The sequence below is a fragment of the Python bivittatus genome, unplaced genomic scaffold, assembly GCF_059951505.1.
Source record: "Python bivittatus isolate LINGU-HERP-01145 unplaced genomic scaffold, Pbiv_v1 ctg000670_np1212, whole genome shotgun sequence".
In the NCBI taxonomy this organism is placed as follows: Eukaryota; Metazoa; Chordata; class Lepidosauria; order Squamata; family Pythonidae; genus Python; species Python bivittatus.
In genome coordinates, this window is record NW_028277094.1 from 8,273,934 (window position 1) to 8,299,064 (window position 25,131).

The following is a 25,131-nucleotide window of genomic DNA, read 5'->3' on the forward strand; positions in this document are numbered from 1 at the left end:
TTTGCAAGCAGGTACCTAAAAATCCAGACTGTGATTAAACCACTATTCAGATCAACAGGATTAATTGAACTTGTAGTTCCTTTCAGCAATATAGTCTTATTGAAAACAAGCATTAAATATTCAGATCAGTTTAGGATTTTTTTCAAGAAAGCCTTGCATTAAGTGGAAGCGACAGGTGGAAATTAACTTCTTATTTTAAACTTCATTTGCATACTTAACTGAAGCAGAAGTTACTGTTAAGTTTTTCTGCACCAGTCTATGGAACTCTATACAGTTTTGCTGTGGTGGCTTGACCTTAACCGCACTCTGATTTTGGATTTTCCTTTCCTTCATCTCCTTTCCAAGCTGTTTTTAGAAAATGGAATTGCCTGACTCTGGGTGAGGTTGACTCAAGTTTAATTTTGTGTTCTGTTCATGTTCTACAAGAATAGATGTGGCTCCTTTGCACGGTCATTCCAACATTCCAGAATTTCTCATCCACAGCACTTGGAAACATACTTTTTTTTTTTATTTTGGTCTTAGTTTGCTTCAGATAGAAAATACTCCTTTCCTGCTGATAGATTCTTGGGGGCGGGGGGTTAAGCTACCTACCTATTGTTTTTAATGGACCAAGGGGATTTTATCCTCATTGTTTTACAGGCTGTGTTTAAGAGGCATCTTTCAGAATATACAAGGATTACATTTCACCCGTGTTGTTTTTCCCTATAGATCAGTGTTTCTCAACCTCAGCAACTTTAAGATGGGTGGACCCCAACTCCCAGAATTCCCTCCAGCCAGCATGGGTGGACTCCAACTGGCTGGGGGAATTCTGGGAGTTGGAGTCCATCCATGCTGGCTGAGGGAATTCTGGGAGTTGGAGTCCACCCATCTTAAAGTTGCTGAGGTTGAGAAACACTGCTATAGGTTGTTGAATGGTTGAGTCTGCATAGTGCACATAACTATCGACTGTGGTTCATAAACCACAAGATGCTAAGCCAAACAAACCACATAATGGTTGGATGCAGTCTGTAAAACTCAGCCAAGAAGCTGATCTTTCTAAGAGGCACATTAACTCACTTTAATTTAATTCTTTTCTAGGATCCAGCTGGAATATTTGAACTAGTACAAGTCGTTGGAAATGGGACATATGGGCAAGTCTATAAGGTATGGGATATTTTTGAAGAATGAATGAATAAATAAATATATTTAATGGCAACAAGGGGTAATTCATTTCTGAACTGAGATGCTATTCTAAACCATGGCTTGGCAACCTTAAACATATGATTTGAATTTTCTTCAGTTTACAAACCATGGTTGCCCAGCGAGCAAATCTGGGTATTAGCCATAGTTTGAAATGGTTTTGCAAGCTACGCTTTATTCTGACAGCGGTCTGTAATATGCATGAATTCATGAACCACGAAAAAAGCAATTGTTTACCATGAGAACAAAAGGAAGGTTATGTTGATATGTGCTGGGTAGATGAGGAAAAAAAAAAAGAGAGAGAGAAGTTTCAAATTGTGGTTCTTTTACAGGGTGTTTGTGCATTCAGATGTTGGTATGAGTTTCTAACTCTGTTTATGACAAATACTGATTTAGCTGCAGTTGAGGCAACGACCTCTATTTGCAGCAACGTCCTGTGCCCTTCAAGGAAGTGTTGAAGGATACCAGGAAACTGTGATTAACCATTATTTCTTGCTGTATGCACCTGACAAATTATGGGTAATGGTTTCCAAAACAAGCCAGGATAGCAGTTTTCAATTTTAAACATGGTTCAGCTTTACAATCAGGTAAGTTATAATATGGTTTGGGTTTGGATAAGTAAAATGGTTCCATGTTTGCACAACATTCTAAACCAAGCTTTGCTTACCTATAGTTTGTATAATAAACTATTATTGGTTAGGTTCACATAATTCACCAAGTCATAAACCTTGGTTTATAAGCTACAGTGATTGGATTCTCTAAACAATGGCTGTTTGATTTTGGCTTAGCTAGTTCAGTGAACTTAGCCTCAATGAATTGACTATATATGGCTTAGTATTATGTGCAAACCTGATCAACATTGTTGGCTTAACCAAATATATTTTAAAAATCTTGACTTTCTATGATAAGGGAACCCCATCACAGTGGATTAAAATTGGATACAGTATCCTAGTTTGCTTGGAAGTCATTAACCATGATTTTAACGTTAGATATAATAGCTAATGAGGGCTTCCTGGCTGATTTCTCTGTTGATGGAAAGGGAGAAGTGAAGCGGACATGGTTTGGCAGAGGAAACGGGTTCCTATATCAGTTTGTTAAGCCAAACCTCAAAGCATCCAAATGCAGCGAGTGATTAATGTAAGCAAGTCTTTGGGGAGTGTGATGCTGTAATGTAACTAATTCCATCTGATTATAAAGCTCTGAGCATCTTTGATTGATGGTTGAACATCCCTTCCAACTGTTTTGCTGACGTTCACTTCCTCGCTTATGTTTCTTGTGGTTATTGTGCAACTTTTGTGCTGTTTGGTTCCAAAATAAGCGATTGGGCATATCACAGCAGGAATCTGCTTTTATCCAAGATGGATATTTGAAAGTAATTTAAAAAAAAAAATACAACTTGGAGCCAGTCAGGTGTGAAAACAGAGGCTTTGGTTGGGTCTACCAGTTGTCCTAAAGCCACAATGTGCATTGTGGAATGTATGCCTTAATGCAGCCTGAGACCCCAACTTTTGTTTGTAAATCACAGCTTATAACTTAGGGCAGACTTCCTAAGATATCTGGACTTTAAAACCGCACTGGGGAATGTTGGCTACAATAGGGTACAATCCTGCAGTGCCTTAAAGGTGGTAAGAGAAGCTGGGTTGGAATAGGTCTGTTTGGGGGTGGGGAAAATGGATTAACCTAGCAAAAGCAAGTAGTTTGGAGAACTTCTTTTTTCATTTAACAAATGCCCAGTGATAGGGCTGCTCTGTGCCAGAATTAGGGAAGGGTTGCCTTGTGCAGGCTTGTGGTCTTCACAAGGCCTTGCTGGACTCCTTACAACTGTTTCATGCTCTGCCCATCTATCCAAATAGGAGGATCCAAAGCAGGCTAAAGAGCTGGTGTGGTGGGGCTCCTCTGAGCCTGGGAGCTGTTTTGTGGTTTGGGGGAAAGTACGTCTTCCTGCTTCCTATATTTCTGGGTTTTGCCTAAAAGCATCTCGGTGAACATCCAGGAGGCAGCCTTTCTCCTGAGCAGAGGAAAGACCAACATAAAAGAGAGCTCATGATTGGGCAGGAGGTAGAAGTCAGAGCAGAAGGCTTCTTGTGGGTTTCTTAAATCATGAAGGGTGGAAGCAACCTATCTATCGTGTAGAGGCCTGAACTGGAGAGCAGCGCCTCAGGCAAGAGTTGAAGGCTAAATTTAAAAAAATACTTCCCAGGAAGTGCTGAAAGAGAAAAGCCTGTTAACGAACACAGGGTGGAAGAAAAAAATAATAATTCTATTATGGTGCTGAGCTTCCAATCTGTTGACTGTTTCCTCTAGATAAGGGTTGCCAACTGCTTACATCTTCTTTGATTCAGAAAAAAAGAAAAAGGAATCTTCTTTTGTCTTTACTGACTCAGCTTCAGATGCAGAGGTGCAGGAAAACTAAAGACATAGGGGGGAAACATTCCTTCCTGTATCCTCTTACAATAATGTGGCATCCGTAATACTTAGACTCAACTCTCTTCCTCTGTTCTGATTTATTTGCAGCCCTACTCACTTCTTCCATGTCTATCTTAGCTTCTTCAGATGTTTCACGGCTATGTTAATTCCTGTCTCACCTAAATGGATTCGATTGACCTATAAAATTGCGAATTGTTGCAGGCTTTTGACACTGCGGCACTATGAGGTTTACATCCTGGATTTATATGTGGGAAAGAGATGACCCACTTTTGTTGTTGAGAAGTAGGCCAAGTTTTGCTTGAAGACAGTTTTTAGCAGCCTCGGTTTTGTGGTGTGCACTTGCTAAATTTAAGCTTTGGGATTTGGGAATAAAAATGTGTCAAGCTTTAGCTTCTTAATCATTTTGGTACCAATCTTTTCGACTTCTTTTTGTCTGTTTCTGTCCCCTTTCTGGTATTTGTGACTTGTAACTCAGTTCCAAGGGTTCATTACAGATCTTGGATGGTGGGTAAGGAGCCTGCTAACTAAACATGTAAATCTGTAAGAGGTAGTATTTTGTTTCACAGAGTGAAAGAATTCAGATAGTCCAAAACCTGGTGGATCAGAGCAAGTCAAAGTCCTGAAAATGAGGAACTCTTAATATCAGGGCCTGCATCAGAAATCCTTTCGGTCTGAGGCTGAGATTGTCCTAGTGTGAGTTCCTTTGGCCTTTTTTGAGCAAAGGCAGAAGTATTGAGCACAATGGCCCAAGGTTTAGTTACTGGCCCTCAACTTCCACGTTTGTTATTAATGGCTTAGAACTGGAGGGGTTACAGAGTAGAGGGAACATGTATCAGATTTGCAGCTGACACAGCACTGGATGGGAGGGCTAACATAAAATTCAGAACGATCTTGATCAGTTAGAGAAATGAGCTAAAGGTAATAGAAGGAAACTGCATAAGAGACCCATGCATAATTATGCACATGGGAAACAGACATCAAAAGCATAGGTATAGATGGGAATACCGGGTTTAGCAACTGGACTTATGAAAAAGGATTTTGGAAGAGCAATTGATTACAAAATGAACATGAGTCAATAAGATGATGTGGCTGCAATAAAAGGCAACTGCAGATGTCTAGTATCCAGCTCATAGGAAGGAATTCCATTTTATTCTGCATTGGTCAGACCCCATCGTGAATAGAATGTCCAGTTCTGGATACCACATGTTAAGAATATTTCAAACAAGCTGAAATAGATTCCAAGAAGGGCAAAAAGGATGACCAAGAGATTAATAACTAAATCTGACAAAGAGAGATTGAAAGAAAGTTTAGTCTTGAGAAGAACAAACTGGGAGAGGGGATATTCTTGCATTTTCCAGAATGAAGGAGCCTCGTGCAGAAGAAGGTTGAAATCTGTTTCTGTCATCCCAGAATACACAATGTGGAATAATTACCTTAAGTTACAGGAGGGCGGATTCCAGTTGAAGGTTCTGATACTCAAGACAATCCCACAGACGTCTTTCTCATTTCTTGGCAGCCTGAATAAATACATTGAATTAAAAAAAAGTCACTTGCTGCCCTTTCATTGCCCTCCAGCAAATGGGAGGGTGGTTCTACTTTTGATGGAGAAAACTTAGAATCTTCTGCAGGAACAAGAAGGGAGAAGGCTTTACAACAGCATAGTTGGTGATGGGCAGGCTATATTATACCACTGGATTGGCACAGTCAACGATAAATACGAAGGGACCACTTCCAACTTCTGACTCTGGCTTCAGGGAAGAAGTCCCACCTCTGAATCTTCCTAAAAAAGGCCTTCCTTAATGTCTTGCCAGATGTTCCTTAGAGGCCCTTAGTGAATTGTGTCCCTTTCTCCCCAGCTGGTAGTATATCAAAGTAATTTAGCTATTGGCTGTTCTGGCTGGGGCTTATGGGAACTGGAGGCTATATCTCCCCAGAGCGGATTTCTCTCCCCAATATATAAATTATCTCAAAAGACAAAGTGTGGGCAGGACAATCCAGGGATTTAACTAATCTCTGATATAGTATCTGAGATTGGGTGCCCATTAGGAGTCAAGTAGGCATTCCCTGCCTTGGGGGGCATAGGACAAAACCTTTCCCACCTTACAAGCAGAATGCAGGAGGATCCTGACTTTTGGAGTTGATTCCCTGAAAAGTTTTCTCCAAAAACAATTGAAGCCAAAGGGCTGGTCTTTTTAAACCCACTGGGGGCACTTCTCCATTCATGATGGCAGAAGATCTCATTAAAGCTAGAAAACTATGAATCTTTCCTGATTAGCTGTCATCACAGGTGGTATAAAATTTTGTAAAGCTTAAGAAATTCGCCACTTATTGAAATGTAATCCTCTTTTTTTATGTCTGTGTAAGTATTAAACTATTGTATTTTCCCCTCTGGGTATTATTAATTAACCAGAATTAGCCATAGACCTCTGCACTGCATTAAAGTAATTTCCCAGGAATTGTTCCTATCAGTATTAATGCGACTTCCTTAATAGCCAGTGGGTCAGGCTTAAGTCCCATACATTTTCTTTTTCAATCGTTTTATTGCGACCACTGACCAGTACTTTCAATAAATTAACATGTGGAAGGGTTTTCCAGGGATCTGGTGAGTCTTGATTTAACTGGCTAGGGAAATCAGTAGAATATTTCATTCCAGGCAATGTTTGGGACTTAAATTAGGGTGCCAGGTTGTCTGGAAGGACTTCATACTGCCCTGTGAAACTTTCAATGCCTGGAAACATTTGAAAACAATGGCTTCCTATAAAGGAACACAAACTGTGACATCAGCTGAATACAAACTGAGGGCAAATCTGTGTCTGGGATACAGCTAGTATTTTGCAACATCGATCTGTGTATGTGAGGGAGAGATTCTGATGCACCTCGGTGTAGATCCTGAGTAATTTTAAGGAAGTTGGAGAAGATCATTGTTCTGTCTCCCTGCCCTCCTCTATGGTCACCCATGTCTCTTTGAAAATAACCATCCAAAATTTTTTTGGGGTGGTGGTGGTATGGTAAACAAAGTTAGGATGTATTGGAGAATTTGCCCAAAATTGGATAGAGGTTTTTGAAAAGTTATCCAAGAGATAAACTCTGAGATTGAGGCCAAGTAATACTGAACCTCAGGTTGGTAGGTGATCTTATTCAGGGAATAGAATTTCAGAATCCTCTATCGTAAGGATAAAACCTTCTTTAGTACAATCTATGTCAGTGTTTCTCAACCTTGGCAATTTTAAGACGTGTGGACTTCAACTCCCAGAATTCCCCAGCCAGCAATGCTGGCTGGGGAATTCTGGGAGCTGAAGTCCACACGTCTTAAAGTTGTCAAGGTTGAGAAACACTGGTCTATGCTTATATCAACTCCCCAGCTCTTAGTTTCCTTGCTGCCAATGTGCTAGTAGCCATATTTCTCAAATAATACATTAACATATTCAAATATGCTCAATCTGTCCTCTATTTTTCTTGGGGAAAATAGCACTTCTTTGGGGTGGGCGGTGTTGGTCAACTGGTTTTGAGCAGTTAGAACGAGGAAGGAAAAAAAGAAAAGGGCATTTCATTCCTGGGGCTTTTATTTAAAATCAGCATATCTTGCTTTTTTATCTAGCAACTGACCTTCAAGGCAAGCTAACAATTAAAAAAACAAAACAAAAAACCGCTCACCCAATAAATGAGATGTCAGCCAGCCTGGGAGGATTTAAGACTGCCAGATTCTTAAGCAGACAGAATCTGGTAGTTCAGATATGGAATTTGGAAAGCATCTAGTATAGAAATTGGTTGATTATATGCCATCACGTTGGTGCTGACTCTTAGGAACCACATAGATAGATTTTTCTCCATAATGATCTGTCCCTAATCAGGTCTTCCAACAGAGCACGCATCACCATTCTGAGTCCATCCACCTTGCTGTTATGCATCCTCTTCTTCTGTTTCCTTCCACCTTTCCCAGAATTAGAGCCTTCTCCAGAAAGCTGGGTCTTCTCATAATGTGTCCAAAGTACACTAATTTGAGCCTGGTCAGTTGTGCCTTGAGTGAGAACTCTGGGTTGATTTGTTTGTTGATCCCTTTGTTTGTTTTCTTGGCTGTCCATGGTATTCTCAGGAGTCTTCTCCAGAATGCAGTGCTTCAACTGTCATCTCCCAAAGATGCTTTGGCCATGGAAGTAGGCCTTGTCTGCAGCCCCTTAAAACAGCGGTCTTTTCCCAGGATAACATTCCTTGGAAAAGGCATGGCTCCATTATGGTATTTAGAAATCAAATCCAAGTTAATACACAGCCCTAGCATTTGGCAGGTTGGGGTACAATACATGGAAGGTTGAGAGTTCCATAGGAGAAGATGTGTTTGAAGTGCCAAATGTCACTTTATCAGTCCTCCAGGATCACTACTGAAAAGGATTGAACCAGGTGATATATGAGATCTTTCTTTGTCCACAGTTCTAGAGAGTCTTTGCCATTCAGAGTAGGCAATTCTAGACTTAATGAATAAAATAATCTGGAAGAATTAAGGCTGGTGAGATGGGAACCAACAGTTTCCTGGCTTGACATGACCATTATGTAAACAGATCATAACCTCCCAACTTCAAGGTCTTTGAGTGCCCCAACAAGGATCCATTAATTTGGAAGGAAGAAGCCAGGAATTTAAACCTTTGGAAATACATGGCATCTTTGCACTGTAGTGGGAAATCAGCTGTGCCATATGGCTCAATTCTAGTCTGCAATAAAGATTGCAATCTAGCCAGATCATCTGTGAGCCTTCTGCCAAGTGAAGATGAAAAGTCAAGCTAAGCTGCGAAGTGTTGGGAACTCTATGATTTATTGCTGAATCCTAGTAATGAAAGCCTGACATAATCTGATCAGATAAAGGCAGCTATTTCCTTAGTTTCTAGAATTAAGAATTAAGAATTCTAGAAACTAAGAATTCAAAAAATCTAAATGTCTGGAAAACATTTGGATTTTTCGAATATGCATACTTGCCTTGTTTGGGTCAGATCCAGTCAATGTCTTCTATTTCGACTTGCAGGTTATTCCAAAAGAAAAAGAAAAAATAAACTTGGGAGAGTGAAGGAATGATCAAGATTGCGATTAGAGGAACCATCTAATATGAAGTAGGAACTTAATGGAGGAAATGCTGTAGATTAAATGCTTTGAAGCTCCTATGGAAGAAAGTCTCATTTGATGGGGGAAGCAGTTCTGTTATCTACCATTGTTGAGCATGGTTGAACTGAAGATTTTCTTTTGGCAAAACGGATTATTAATCACTGAAGGGCCTCATTCTCAAACTAATCACAACAAAACAAAACCAACCTTAGCAGAGGAGTATAATTGATCAGATTCATAAAAAGATTCTGATTGGAAATCCAGTTGTTTGCACAGGGGAGGCTCACTTTGCTATAGATGGTCATGCTGTCCCCATTGCTGCACATCACTCTAGCAGCTGGATATTGATTTCCTGTTAGGTGTAGTGCAAATTGCTTTCATTGCACTGGATCCAGCTTTAACACTCCAGTTTATAGTAATGTATTTCAAAGTGATTGATTGAATTCGTTGGTTTATAAAGGCAATTCACCCTGCATCGTTAGGCTTACGTGATGGCTTTATTTGCTTTGTTTTTCCCTTCCCAGGGTCGCCATGTGAAGACAGGACAGCTTGCAGCAATCAAGGTTATGAATGTGACCGAGGTGAGCAAAGACTTGGCTTGGCTCGGCTGGAAAAAAAATGAAGAATGTTTTCCCCAAAGCACCCACCCAAAGATGATGAATTGTGGCATTTGAGATTGACACAATTAATGGAATCCAGACAGCAAAGTTAAGGGGAGGGTTTATTATCCAGAAGAAGGGGCGTATTGCGGGTCCTGTCAGCCAAGGAGTTTTGTTTGGTGGGATCCATGGCCCCAGATCTCTGGAACATCATGCCCCCCAAGGTGAGATTGGCCCCGCCCCTCTTGGCCTTCTGGAAGGCCCTCAAAACTTGGAAGTGCCATCGGGCTTGGGGATCCCAAGGAAGTAGGGAGCCTATTAAATGGTTAGATCAGTGTTTCTCAGCCTTAACGACTTTAAGATGTGTGGACTTCAACTCCCAGAATTCCCCAGGGAATCTCCCAGGCAAAATCTTGCTGATATTATGCTTCCAAGTCAGCCCCACTAGGTAGACCAGATCAGGAAATCAACTCCACACGCAGGCTAAAGCTATTTTGATTGAGACTGGCTACCATAACAGGATCTTGCAAGTTTGATTCTGGATTGAACCTCCTCCTCCTTCTTATACGCCAGTGAATCAGGGAGGCATCTGCCTGTACCATTTCTGAATATGATCTCATTTCCCAGGGCTTAAAGAATGTTTCAGCCCCTCTTGCCTATGTAATGGTTCTTGCACATTTCCATCAAAGTCATCTTCCTTACCTCTACATCAGTGTTCCTCAACCTTGGCAACTCTAAGATGCGTGGACTTCAACTCCCAGAATTCCCCAGCCAGCATGGGGAATGGCTGGCTGGGGAATTCTGAGAGTTGAAGTCCACGCATCTTAGAGTTGCCAAGGTTGAGGAACACTGCTCTACACAGACAAATCTGGAAGTATCCTGGTGAGTTATAACATCAATTATCTAGTGGGAAGGCTATGAAGGGACCAGTTCAGGTATTCAAATCATGTTTTATTTATGGGAGAAAGCCCTCTGCTCGATATCAATTCAGTTCTTCGCACCCTGCTTTTTTTTTGCAAAAGCATGTTGTTTACTTAGTTTGATTGACCCCTGGTCTAGGATTCCATTGTGATGATGCAATTGGACTACAGTGGTTGAAGATGCTCATGTATTTTTTGCTGATTTGTAGTAAGCAGAAGAGTTTCTTCCTTCTTATTTCTGGATGATTATCTGTTTCTAGAGATAGCAAATAGGTTTCCTGTTGGCTTACTCTCTCGCCCCTACTGGGTTTTCATAACGTCCTGGTCTCTCACAAACCAGCCTCTTTGCTCTTTGGAATTGAGGGCAGAGGAACCATGTTGGCAATGCTGAGGCCAGGAGAAGTTGTAGGTACCATTTCTCCTTTTTTGATCCCCCCTCCCCATTTTTGAAAGGCAGAGGGAAGGGAATAGATTTTAACTGCAGTTGTTCTGCTTTCTAAGCATCCCGAATCACAGAGCTGAAGAGAGCAGCTTCAGATTTTGCCCTTGCAAGCAGAGATCCTAAAATGCATTTGCTGTGTCTTCCAAAGAGGCTGGCAAAACTTCAGCTGCTGCTTCTGGTCCCTCTTGATCTTCAGCTTTGATCTGCTCAGCTGGTTTATCGGGAGCTGCTCAGGCAGCAAGATGTGATGGTGGTCACCAGAGGATAATCAACCCATCTGCCAGGCAGACCCACTTCAGGAGTGCGTTTCTGGGAGGGGTGTGGGAACTTTCCACTTGCAGCGCCTGGATGTGAGAGTGAATCTGGGTTCTGCAAACCTCGCTTCCTGGTATCTGATAAAGCAAAAAAAAAAAGGCTGGATGCTTCTTGGCAAGACTGAAGCTTGGTTGCTTTCTTTTGATGGAGGGGAAATGGTTCTGATGAGAGGAGCTGAGAACGCTGGAGTTTCAGGCTGGTGTTGTGGGCTGGCTTAATGCCAAATGAAATGCATGGGGTTGAGTGTAAATAATCTCCAGCACTGTACGTTTCATATAGTCGGGAATATTGAAGATGCCAGAAGTTTATAGTATCTTGTGCATCAAGAATACCAACTACTTTCTGGCTGTGAGCTGCGTTTGTAGGACCAAGAAGGAGGGCTGAGAAGAAAAAAAACACATTTAGTTCCCTTTCCACTAAGATTAATGAGATTAAAATGAGATTAATTAAATCAGTGTTTCTCAACTTTGGCCACTTGAAGAGGTGTGGATTTCAACTCTCAGAATTCCCCAGCCAGGCATGCTGGCTGGGGAATTCTGGGAGTTGAAGTCCACGCATCTTAGAGTTGCCAAGGTTGAGGAACACTGATGTAGAGGTAAGGAAGATGACTTTGATGGAAATGTGCAAGAACCATTACATAGGCAAGAGGGGCTGAAACATTCTTTAAGCCCTGGGAAATGAGATCATATTCAGAATGGTGCAGGCAGATGCCTCCCTGATTCACTGGCGTATAAGAAGGAGGAGGAGGTTCAATCCAGAATTAAACTTGCAAGATCCTGTTATGGTAGCCAGTCTCAATCAAAATAGCTTTAGCCCTCCTGTGGAGTTGATTTCCTGATCTGGTCTACCTAGTGGGGCTGACAGTCTATTACTTTGCCTTAGAGATTCCCTGGGGAATTCTGGGAGTTGAAGTCCACACCTCTTCAAGTGGCCAAGGTTGAGAAACACTGAATTAAATATTGTTAATATTATTGTCTCCGTGGATTCAATAATATCCACATTCTGTCCCATTAATAATATATTCATGACAAGTTTGCAAGGCTCTGGTAGATGCATCAGAGGCAGCCCTATGTTTGTTAATCGGATGCCCCTGTTCTAGACTACAGTACATTCTTATCCCCCAGGATCATCCTGGCCTCCTCATTTTATTTCTAGGTGTCCTGTTTCTCCTCAGGTGATAACCTGGAACCTCAGATTGTGCCTCTTGACCTTATCTCAGTATGGAGACCCTGGCCAAATGACATCTAGTCTTGCTAGCTCTTAGTTGAACATGGGGACTGAATCTGAAATCAAGGTGGGATCAGCCCTGGGATGGGAGGAACTATTATTCAGTGCAGCAGATCCCGCTCTGATCTCTCAGTGAAATTGGAAAAGGCTGTGGAACTGCTAGTACTCAGCTGATTGTACACTGATTGTTTTGCCTTGATATCTTTCCATATGCCCTACCTAGTGAACAGTGTGGATTTTTTTGAGTGCAATCTGTATCTATTCCACAACACTGATGTTCAATTAGCACCGATTCAGTAATAAAAGAATTTGTGTAAGATGATAAATGAGTGTGTTTAGAGCCAGTTGTTCACATGCATACCATTTGTATGGGTGAAAAAAAGAAGAATGCTAACTCAACGTTTGGCTATGCCAGTGTATATTTTGCATATTAATGTGTAGTGAGTTTCAGAATAATTTATGAATGTAGGCACCAACCATTTGGGCCCAACAATTATGTACATCAAGCAGCCAATGTCTCCTTCACATGCCAGAGCTCTTTATGTCACATAATAAGCCAGACTAATATCTGCCCAGAGTTTTGGGTGCACCAAAATAAGACAAGCAGAAAGTGGTTGAGTCCTTCCTTGGTCTCAAGTCAGGATCCTGGGGAAGCTCCCAAATATTGTCACCTATATTCTCACATCCCACACTTTTGTTTATTTTAGGATGAGGAAGAAGAAATCAAACTGGAAATTAACATGCTGAAGAAGTATTCCCATCATCGGAACATCGCAACCTATTATGGTGCTTTTGTAAAGAAAAGTCCTGCAGGTCAGGATGACCAGCTATGGGTAGGTCTCTCCTTCTCTTTGCCTGTACTTAATATAGTTATTTGGAAGTTTAGTTACTCTCAGTTCCCGTTTAGGAACTACTCTGTTCTTGGATTGCTTCCCCAGTTGACTGAATTGTATTCTTTCTGAGTTCCAGTTAAGTAAGAGAAATTCTCAGTTGTTTGCAGAAAGATGAGCAAGCTGCAGAAAACTCCCAGCTGACTTTTGTCTTATTGTGTTTTGTGTTTCTCCGCCACAGCTTAGTTCTGTTTGCGACTTTCCTCCAGACTCCCCGGTGTCACCAGTAGGCACATATGCAGAGTTGCATTTAGGTGCACTTGTCTGTGTTTACCACTGCATCAAGATATGTTGAGAAGGTGCCCTACTGATGCTTGCTTGTGGTCTTTATGGATCACTACGGATCCTTGATGCAGGTATTTTTAGTGTACCATCTTCACACATCTTCCTAGACCAAGGCCACAATGGGTTCTTTGTGGGAACCCAGCCACTGTTTCAGTATGTGCTAACTAGGCAATCTCCTTAAGCCATAATAATGTGGGGTTGTTTGTTTTTTGTTTAGTTGTAGCATACAGTCTTAACAAAACAATTGAGTTCTGTTAATCTGAGTATATGGAAGATAGGACTGCATCTTTGTGCAGCCAGAATTAGGCTACTAGGCTCAGGTTGAGGGCCTTGTAGCTGGTTCCTAACTTCATGTCACATGTGTCTTTTTTGAAAAAAAATAATAATAGAGATCCTGTCCTCTATACTGCTCCTTCCTTTTCTAGAAGAAGACACCAAGATAGGACCGAATCCTTGCTTTGTAGTATCTCTTATGGATGCCAGGTGCCTGATAAAATGGGAGGGGGGGAAAGTTAGGACTGCTCAGGGAGAGATTGGAGGGGGCTGAGAAAACTGTGTGTGAGTGGATAAGACTCCAGTGAGTATTTTGTCTAGAGCCTTATCAGCCATGGATTTAGACATTGCAGATCATGCCAAAATGCAGAACGCTGCATTCTCTGTAGTCTTCAGGTCTTTCACTAATCTTATAATTTTGTGGTTGCACTGGGAGATTGGCCACAGTTATTGACCATCTGGAAGCTGACTGATAGCTGCTGTAATTGTCGTTTTGCACAGTTGTCCGTGAAATTAGTAATTGTGATTAGAGCAAAAGAATCTAATGGAAGCAATTGGTGTTTGAGCCCTTAGAATATTGCTGTAGTTATTGTTAAAAGAGTTACAATGGGGGGAGGAGGAACTTAAGGAACTAATTCTCTATGCGTGCATGCTTGTTTTTAATGCCAATATTTAAATTGCATACTGTATGGTGAGTGCGCTGAAATTCACTGTCCATTTCCAATTCCTTTTTTGCTGAGGGGGTTTGTACACATGACAAAAGGGGTTTCTCTAAGGAGAAAGAAAGTGACTTCAAAAAATTATCAGACTCTGGTGGCTTTGATTAAGAAAATACAAACGTGCTGACAGATTGTTCTTTTGGGAACTCTCCAAAATTTATTTGTACAGATACAGTTCAAACAGCGTAATAGGCTAACAGGGTGTGTCCATTAAAGTCAAGCGTCTGTTAAATAACAAATGGGCCCCAAACTAGAACAAAAGAAAAAGAAGCCCCAATTCACAGCCAAGGAGCAAAAGATAGCCCAAACCATAGACATTTGAACCCCAGGGCTATGGTTGAAGGTGGTGGAGTGGCGGGTCCGCATGTCAAAGATGAGCTGCAGTTGAAAGGCCTTGTGAAGGCTGTGGACCAGAGCCTAGGAACCCTGGATTGAGAAAGATAACCCAAAAGTTTGATCCAAGAAACTTCTAGAGGCATCCAGGAGAGAGGCGGAGGACATCAGCAGACCAGCCACTGGGCAGTCTTATCTGTGATGACCCTCCAAAATTCAGCAGATTTTGTCTGTTAAATCTGAAGTACACTAAACTGAGGTCCATTAAAATGAGACTCTACTGTTGTTGCTTTATAAAGCAAGTCTAAACCTAGTTCCAAAGAGTTTTGATGCAGGCAGTGCATCTGGGTTGTGGTTATAATGTTTCCTTTCCTGGGTTAGTTTGTGGTTTTATTTTATTCTGATCCTACTGACCTTCTTGTAAGCTTCCTTGAGTCATTGGAAGTAAGGCAGGATCAAAATGACTGAATCAGTAAATAAAAGAAATACTTGTTAATAACTGAGGCAAGGCATCATTTTCCAAATTTGAAATTACCAAGGAAGAGAGTTACCAAAGCTGGATTAAATATCACACTCACCCGTTTAATGATTTGCTTGGGTGTAGCTTAGCATATGGCGTGACCTCGATCCTTATAGTTTGTAAACCACAATATATGGCTTACTGTGATCTAGAATCCAGCCAGTAGTGGTTTAGTCAAGAAACTATGGCTTAGCAGGATGGCTGGATTTACTTATGGTTTACTCTGGAAGTCTTAGCATTGAATACAGCTGTTCAAGCATAAAGCAAATGGTTTTCATGAGAATAGGGCAATTTTTATAGTTGCCTCTACCTAGGGTACAGCCATCTAGAAGATGTACAGATAAACTCTCTGGATTGGACAACAATAATTTTGTTTTTGCTTTTATTTTTGTTTCTCAATTCCCCAGCTGGTAATGGAATATTGTGGGGCTGGGTCTGTAACAGATTTAGTGAAGAAGACAAAAGGGAATTCTTTCAAGGAAGACTGGATTGCATACATCTGCAGAGAGGTCCTCAGAGTAAGTATCCTTTTGTTGAAATTTTGAATGAAGTATCAAGGCTGAATCTGAAATTACAAGCATATATCTTCCATACCTTGTGGTCAGGTTATCCAGGCATCAGGGGATCTATAGTATATATTGCATATATTGTATTGATTTATTGCAGAGAAAGTCAACCTGGAGTCCTTCCAAAGGTTTAGATGATGACTCACATCTACCTTCTCCATTCACTAGCTGGTGGGAATTGTGGAGTTGCACCTTAATGCCTCTTGAAGGCACCTGTTGGGGAAGGTTCTTATTCTAGGTAGGAAGTTTTACTTCCTACAGTTCCTCCTTCCCTTTTTCCAAATCTATTTGTAATAACTGAACCTCCCACCCACCACATTTGACTTTTCACTTAACAGACCTTTGGAGGAGGGCCCTTGATTGCAGAAGCACAAAGGTCTCTGATCATTTTGGTCAGCAGACACATTTGGAGTCTCAAGAGTACGTAGGAGTCTCACAAAATGGCCACCCTGGTAAACATGAGCAATCACAAATAGCCCATGTGGCAGACGGCAAACTGGTCAGGTTACTTTCCACCACCTTCTCTAGCAAATTTACTTACTTATTAGAGTGTATACTATCAGCCCTTCAAGGTAGACCAGACAAGGAAACCAAAGTTAGGAAGGTTATGACTACTTTTATTATAAGGTTACAGTAACAGAATCTACACGCCCCCCCTCCCTCCCTCCCTCCCTTTATCTTCATGAGAAGTAAGGAGGGTCAAGTCTGAGACGCTTTCTCAAATTCCCACTCCTGCTTTGGACTCAGATGTCTCTTATCTGACCATTGTTTTGGTTGTGGTTCTTCCTCCTGTTCCTCAAGGTTCTTCCTTCAAACCACGACAGTATGCCACTGAGCTGAAAGATGACTTTCAGCGGCTTACGCTCCTTATTGAAATAATCAGATTAAAATCAGGCTTACCTCTTTTGGTGGGCTGGTACACCCTCTCCCATGCCAATCATTCTTGTTTTCTAGGGAGATGTTCTTGTAAATGAAGAGGAAATGAAAGATAAGGCAGGAAATGGTGGGCACAAGAGTCAGATTCCCTTTTCTTCCATGATGTAGCTTTGGACCAGCCAAGATCAAAGTTCCTTCTACTTTGAATAGAAGCAGAAACAGGCAAGAAAGTTAAAGCTGGGTAATCTTTCTTCTAGGGTCTGTCACACTTGCACGCTAACCATGTTATCCACCGAGATATTAAAGGGCAGAATGTGCTGCTAACAGAAAATGCTGAAGTGAAATTAGGTATGTATGTGATCCTTCTGGTTTTTGTGCAGACTATTATAGGCGACTGAATAATGAGCAGCCCAGATTGTCTTAAATGTCACAAGCCTGTCATAAAATAACTGAAGTATTGTCACTTTTCTTCTAAGTTCTCGCCCCACTTTTTTTTGTAAAAAACCTTTTCTTTTTGTAGAAGCTGTTGCTGCTCCTTTGCACAAAACACTTACTGCATTTGCATTTGTACCATATTTATGGTATTTTTGGAGCGTGCCCCTGAAGAGGGAAGAAATCAGCAATGTGTATTTCCTGTCCCTCTATGGGAATTCTCAGAGGTTGCGGGTACTTTTAAGGATTTCAACTTTTGTGAAATTCTTAAATCAGGCACAGTTTTCTGGATGGCTACACGGGTGTCATCATTTGTCAAATTTAACATTGAGTGTTAAGCTGCCTGAATGAGCAATCGAGTGCAGTTTAATGGTTACAATTAGAATATTCCTTTTTCGACCTCATGGGCAACTCAAGTGGAATCTAAGCCACATGTAAGCCCCGCAGCGCTTCAGACATAGCAGGAAACCCTAGCTGCTGCTTATGAGAAAAAGCTGCAGCGTACAGAAGTTCCCCACCTTCTCTTTTATGCCTGCAAGGGAGGGACTGAAGACTTCTGGATCCAACTTTAGCCGTGCCATAGTTCTCTGTGACATCTGAGCTCAAAAAACAGTGGTCCCCTTCATATAATGAGAACCATCCTTTGACCGAATTGCTTTTGAATCCTGGCTTGTTCTCTACCTATATGTAATCCACAGTTCTCAAAGTTTGGGGAACTGTGTTAATGCTTTTATACTTGTTTTATGTATTTATAGTTATATTTACTTGCTTTCTCTACTATTCGTGTACGTATGTGTGTGTGTGTCTATACACACACACACACACACACTCTGTATAAAAATATGATTACTGCTTTGTATACAGTATATCATATATATATATATATATATATATATATATATATATACTGTATAATAATATGATTACTGCTTTTATACTTGCTTTATGTATTTACATTTATATTTACTTGCTTTCTGTACTATATGAATGAGATATATGTGTGTGTGTGTGTGAGTGAGATTACTGCTTTTATAATTACTTGTTTTATGTATTTACATTTGTATTTACTGTCTTTCTTTACTATTCTACACACACACACACACTTCCTTGCTTTCTTCCTTCCTTCCGTGGCTAATAAATTGAGTTGACAAAACATTGAGGTTCTAATTATTTTCAACTCAACCTGAAACTTTGGAAGCTTAATCCTCTTTTTTACAACCAGTGATGCAATTTGATGCAGACTCTCACTTTATTTATTGCTTTCTGACTCTTTTGCAGTTGATTTTGGAGTCAGCGCTCAGCTGGACCGAACAATTGGCAGGAGAAATACTTTCATTGGGACTCCTTATTGGATGGCCCCTGAAGTCATTGCTTGTGATGAAAACCCAGAATCGACATATGACTACCGAGTAAGTTTTCCCTTTGACCTCTCTCCTCCATTCCAAGCCGAGAGAAAAGAATCATACGCTTCTCATTAGGAGAAAAAAATAATTCCTCCAATTGAACTTTGCAAGGGTATCAATGCCAGTATTGAATAAAGGCTGTGAGCATTCATTTTTCCCAGATCAAAAATCTCCTGGGTGGGGAGGGGGGGGGTTGAAAAAAGGCACAGTACAGAAAGTTTTATGCAAACAGCTGTAGCCTTAAGGCATTTTTGTGTGTGTGCGCACGTCTGTCTGTCTGTCTGTCTGTCTGTCTGTCTGTCTGTCTGTCTGTCTATCTATCTATCTATCTATCTATCTATCTATCTATCTATCTATCTATCTATCTATCTATCTATCTATCTATCTATCTAGGAGAATTGGCATTTTAAAAGCCTTCAGCAGAAACACTTACCTGCAGAAGAATGAAAGCCAGACCGATCTGTATTTGAAAAAAAAAAATATTGTCGGGCAATTTAAATCCTTTTTTAAAAAAAATTGGGGAAGACGGATGGAAAGTTTCTAGGTTACAAGACACTGCCTATGTTATGAAATATTCTGTGGATTGAATGCACCAGGCAGGAATATCGCTTTCCTAACATAGGCAAAAAAGTGAATAGAAGGTTTAGTGATTCTCACTTTCCAAATTCTCTTTCAGACATAGACAGGCACACATGGCTGAGCATATTCTGTTTTAAAAAAAAGGCCATTCTTCTTTCCTCTTTTTTCTCAAAATCAGCTGCTTTCCTTAGCACGGCCTGGCCTTCATTCATAAAAACTGCCTTTTATTCTCTTTGAAATCCAGCCTTCCTGGACTTTTGGACTGTTGTCATTTCTGTCTCATCACCTTATGTGCTTCATGCTGATTTTCCCCCTTTTCCCCTCTTTCTCCCCATGGCATCAGTCAAGATGGCAGGCCATCTCCTTTCTTTCATTTCTTCCTCCTTGACCGATACCAGCTGCCTTCTTTCTATGCTTTGCTCCAGTTTGGAGCTACATATTGATACCGTAAATCAGATATACAGTAGAGCCAAGGATGCTTCAAAAGTGGTCTGGAAGACAGGCTTCCAACTTTGCATGGGCTCAGCATCTCTCGGCTACTCATTAAAGGAGCTGTGTCCACTTTCAAGCATGCACAAAAACCCAGGAAAAGATGGGGCTGCTTTAATGAGTAGCAGAAGGGGGATGCATTTGTGTGAATCTAAAAACTCTTCTGAAATGTCTGCAAAGTGAGCATCTTCCTAAAATATAGGCATATTGCTAATAAAAACTATTTGGTGGGGAAGGGAGGGAAGAAGATACTAAAAGGTTTTCACTGTAAGTGTTCCCTGATTTGATGCCCTGCTGCTGTACTGGATTGCAGCAGGCATGACTACTGGCTAGCTAAGGATGTTCTACCATGCTGGTCACACTGATTATTAGCTAGGCTATGTTGTGCCTATGTAAATTGTATCCCAACCTCTGTGAAAATGCACAGATTAAACAAGTGGATCTGGTATGGTTTTCAAGCCTGTGTCCCTTTTTTTGCCTGAAATATATTGGCTATGGGCCAGTTCAGGATGAACGAAGCAGCTCACCCCCATGTAGATTAGTAGCTCAGGATATTCACCTGCTGTGCATATCCATGATTAACTAAACTATGGCTTCCTAAATTAATCTAGTCATCTAGCTTCACACAATACATTAAGCCCTAAACAAGCCCCACAACCACAATGCACTGGGCTAAAATGTGGTTCCATTCAGATGATTGTGAATATAGCCACTGTGTGAGGAAGTAGGGAATCCTGACTAGAAAGTCAAAGGAGGGTTGCTTGGGTTCACATGACAGGTTCAACAAAAGCAAGCCACATTTTAGTTCCCTGCGTGACTCCAACCGTTGGCTCTTACAAGGCAGCTGAGCTACTAATCTACATGGGGGTAAGCTGCTTCGTTCATCCTGAACTGGGCCATTAAAATTGCTGAATTGAAACTTGGCCTGTTTTCTTTGGAAATTCCCGCTAGGAAGTAATGGAACTTTTTTTGTCTTGCAGATATAGGCAAATATATTTGGCTGTGGCGGGAGGCCCAGGAAAGGGTCTGACATCCTTTTGATTATTGTTTTTCATTCATCAAAGCCTTTTTCTTTCTAGAGTGACTTGTGGTCATTAGGCATCACGGCGATAGAAATGGCGGAAGGGGCTCCCCGTAAGTTGGCAATATCTCACTGTCCATTGCGTGTTGGATGGGTGTATTATCAGCAGGCAGCTTCTGGCCATGTGACCACCTGAGCTTTAAACAGAATGACCGTTTCATTTTATTTGCACCAAAGGATGCTGTCCCCAACTGACCATGCTCTTGTTAAAAGAAAAAAAAATGGTCTGCTACTCAGTATATATTCATGTGTCCAATTCTCACCCCTTTTTGAAGCCATTGTGTGGCTTCTACACCACAAAATCTCCTCCTGCCCCCACACTGTGTTGCAGCTGCAAGAGTTGTGGTTTTCTGCATCAAATGATACAGACCGGTATGGAAATAACAAGGCTTCGACAGCTGGAGGAAATCATGCCTCATGAAAATTGCCAATGCATTTGTCTTGCTAAAAGAAAGAAGTGCAGGACGGATCAAGCAAGGGAGAAAGATGTTTCACACGTGCATGTTCAACTTTTCATGCTTGTAAGAGCAAGTGAAGACTTGCATACATAGATTGGCTGGCCCAGATCAAACTCCCGAGTTGGAATTATTAGTGTTGCATTACCAAATTGCAAAGGCGAGCTTTTCAGCTGAGCTTGGTTCACACTTTCAGCTTCTTACCGTCAAGGTCAGGCCAGTTTAGACATGCAAATCTTGGTGAGTAATGTGTTGCCTTGTCTGGCAAATAAAATGAATCTGTATCGGTGGGGAAAATAATATTCTGAAGATGTTGATTAGTGGATGCCCAGCCAATAGCGTCTCTTTCCTGTCCCTACCTCTTAGACGCCAGCACCTTCCCTGGGGTTCCAGCGACGATTGATCAAAGCTGGGTTGGGCACATGAGCACATAAGGGAGAGGAAAGAATACTGTTTATATCCTTTGGCTCTGTGATGGATAAAGCAGAAAAAAAGGGTCATTTTCTGGAATTCAAAGGATGGTCATAAGAGTGTTTATAATATGGGCTGAAAAGAAGATAAGGACTGCCCTGGGCGATCACAGGAGAGCACTGGGGCTGCCTGAACAGTCTGGTGTTGCTATAAACTGCAAGGGCCAGTGCTAACCCCATGTGGGGAATTTCTGTGCACATGAGTAGACCATCACAAAATAGTTTAGAAGGAGCTTTCAGACTGCTTTGCCAAGGGCTTTTTAGTGTCTCTCCATGCAGGATTAGTTGCAGTCATCAAGCCTAGAGAAGTTAAGCAATGGTGATGGGTGGTGGGGACATAAACCAGGTTCAAAGTGTTTTTTAACCTCTTATGTGTGTTCATGTGTTTTTATTGTAGCTTTGTGCGATATGCATCCCATGAGAGCTCTCTTTCTCATTCCACGGAACCCCCCTCCTAAACTGAAATCCAGGAAATGGTAAAGGATTTGATTTAAATGATAATCAATATGTAGTTGTCTCTCGTTATGGTTGGGAGGGTTTGTTTGGGCCCTCCACAGTTGCAATCTCATCACATCCTTCAGATTGAAGTCTTTCTAAACCAGAATGTGGTTGATTGGGGGCTTAGTATGTGAAGTGGGCTTAGAATGCTGCAGGAACCCTGCAAATTATGGTCTGTTAAATAAACAAAGCATAGTGTAACACAATGACTGACTCCAACCAGCATCTATGCTATGCCAACTCCTTATATTGACAGTTGCTTGTTGGTGAGGTACAGAACTTAGGAGATATTTTCTGGACAACTGTAGAAGCAGCTCCCGAGAAGAAGCCATTGAGTTGCTTTCTACATTGCAGATAGTCAGAGCTTTAGATGATGCTGGTGGCCAATAAGATTCCATCTGTTTCTATAAAGCTTCTGATTGTGGTTTGACTCCTGATCTGATCATGGAAACTGCCCTCCCAAGGCCTCTTGTTTTCTTGACTATTTGTCTTACTAGTGCTGTCTCACCTCTACACCACCAGCTTCAACATACAAAATAATCTACTTCTTCCATACCTTTGAATGAGTCTCCCTCCATTGCTATATTCTAAGCCATGTGTCGCCCTGCAAAGTGGCTTCATGAATCTTGTCAAGACCTTGGCAGGCTTCCACACCCTGCTAAGCCATTATGTGATTTGTTTGAAGTTTTTCTGCCTTAGCTTCCTGTGTGATCTGGAGCCAATTATAACCCATGGCTGGTGGTAGGGCAGTAAACCACAATTTGAAACCACTGTTGGTTGTTAGCTTACTGATTGCAACTGGAGCATCAATTGTTCTGTCCTGGCTTGTTTGTATTATGTTTTTGTGTTCTGCCCAAGTCTATGGCCAGTCTCTAGAACTACAAGACTAGAAATATCCCCCCTCCCAAAAAAGGAAGAAAATCAAAGTAAACAAGCCATGGTTGGTTTGCTCATCCATAAGACTGATTCTAGCTAATTTAACAAGACACAGTAAAACCAAACCTTGGCTTAGTGTGACATGGGAACACAACTATTTTGCTGGCACCTTAGAAGAAAAAACAAGAGGAGTTCTCAGTAAAATTAGGTTGTTGATGTCATTTTTCTCTGTTTTGTTTTTTAGGTCAAAAAAGTTTCTCAACTTTGTCGACAGTTGCTTGGTGAAAAATTACATGCATCGCCCTGTGACAGAGACCTTGCTCAAACATTCCTTCATAAGAGACATGCAAAACGAACGGCAAGTGCGTATCTTGCTGAAAGATCATCTAGACAGGACCAGGAAAAAAAAGGGAGAAAAAGGTGATTTCCATGTTATTGCCAGTATTGACTTAGAACAGTTGTTTGCCCGGAAGAACAAAGACTAAAAATTAGTTTGTACATCAAGTAATGACAAATGAAGGCCCCTCATAGATTGGGAGTATCTGCAGGGGAAGGGTCAAAGAAATGAACCATGATCAAAACCCTACCTCTTTGTGATGCACATGAAAAAGAGGTGGGATATTGAACATACGGTCTCAGTTGAGTTGCCCTACAGACTTTTTGACGTCCCTTTGTGGGTGCCTCTGCCATAAATGGTTAATCTATTCTATATGTCTATGTTAATCCATTTTGTATATCTCTGTGTTTAGTCTGACAATATAACCTATTTAGCACATCTGTGTGACAGATATGCTTGCAAACACCTTGGTTGGTTTTAGGTGTAGATCTGCACAATCTTGTATCTCCATAAACAATATGTGACAGACACCAGGTAAAAATGCACTCAGGGATAACATTTCCATCTAGTACAGTCGCTGCCTGACAAATCATTTCTCAAGGATAACATAGACAGCTAAGAATATTTGAAATTGCTTGCTGAAGTTATGATGCAGGATTTCCATGATAAAGAAACATAAGTGCTATCGTGCTCACCAGAGGTGACCAGGAATTACTTGGAATTAAGTTCAAGTGAATGATTGGCACATGTCATCCTTTCTCTGCATCTAGCAGAAAAAATTTGCTTTAATGGTAGTTTCAAGTGTATTAGTATCCCACAGACTTTCACAGTCCAAAATCCAATATTTGATTCTTTACTATCAGGGAGAAATATACTTAAATATACATAATGTTTTAGGCCAATTCAAGGGACACAAAAATGAACAAGCATTTGAGATCTGATTTCTAGATTAGACAAAAATGGGAAATATTAAAAAAAAATTAAGCAAAAGTAAGATTTTTAACAATCCCTTAATTGTTCTGCAGACATTGCTTATAAATCTTTTCAGTCTGGAATACAAACTTTTCAGCTGAATCAGTTACATAAGTATGAATGGCCTTAGAAGAAAGCTGAACCTTTAAAGGAGATGTTTGGAGATCTAAGATGTCTGAATGAAGATCTGGGTAGACTTTCGTGAAAGGGGAGCAGTCTGACAGCTTCACTCCTTTCCTCCATGTGTGCGTTCTCTCTCTCTCTCTCTCTCTCACACCACACACACACACACACACACACACACTAACATATGTAATAGATTTTCTATACTGTATGGTGCCTGCAGTAATAATGCTTCTTTGTATAACTTTGCTTCCCACTACTCTCTTTTTAGATGAAACAGAATATGAGTACAGTGGAAGTGAGGAAGAAGGGGATGAGTTGAATGAAGATGAAGGCGAACCAAGGTCTCATTTTGCATTTGCAGATCAAATCAGAACAGTTCCATGATGTTCTCTTAAGGGGCCAAAGTCTTCCAACCTCATTTGATAAATTGTTAGAGCCACTTTTGATCCCTTTCTCGTGAGCTCCTTCCAAGCAGGATAGAATGACATGGTTGATGTCGATTATTTTATTCCTTCCTATGCTGGACTACGCATTTACACAATGCTGGCTTGGGACAGAGAGATAGCGATAGTGTTGTGGTTACCATGTTTGGAACTAACTGAGGCTCTTCTGGGGGAGAGAGAGCCTGTTATCAAGAACCTGATCCCCCAATTCTTTGTGTTGCTGCTGGAGCTGGCCTAGAAGAGATGGGGAATTGAATACTGCAGGCAGGAAGGAATTGTCTTCTTCATGGCTAGCCCATAGCCATAAGCAG

The 25,131-nt window shown here is 41.1% G+C and overlaps 1 protein-coding gene across 3 annotated transcripts in view; it reads left to right on the forward strand.

The window, feature by feature from the left end:
• The window catches only part of NRK (Nik related kinase), a 74,367-nt gene that overhangs the window by 7,898 nt on the left and 41,338 nt on the right, over positions 1–25,131 (forward strand). For all 3 annotated transcript variants that reach the window (XM_088151769.1, XM_088151770.1, XM_088151768.1), the window contains exons 2-11: positions 1,078–1,143; positions 9,219–9,275; positions 12,905–13,030; positions 15,625–15,735; positions 16,917–17,007; positions 18,370–18,500; positions 20,642–20,696; positions 21,966–22,044; positions 23,187–23,362; positions 24,646–24,718. In XM_088151769.1, the coding sequence (XP_088007895.1) occupies positions 1,078–1,143; positions 9,219–9,275; positions 12,905–13,030; positions 15,625–15,735; positions 16,917–17,007; positions 18,370–18,500; positions 20,642–20,696; positions 21,966–22,044; positions 23,187–23,362; positions 24,646–24,718 (965 nt within the window). The remainder of the gene's footprint in view (positions 1–1,077; positions 1,144–9,218; positions 9,276–12,904; positions 13,031–15,624; positions 15,736–16,916; positions 17,008–18,369; positions 18,501–20,641; positions 20,697–21,965; positions 22,045–23,186; positions 23,363–24,645; positions 24,719–25,131) is intronic.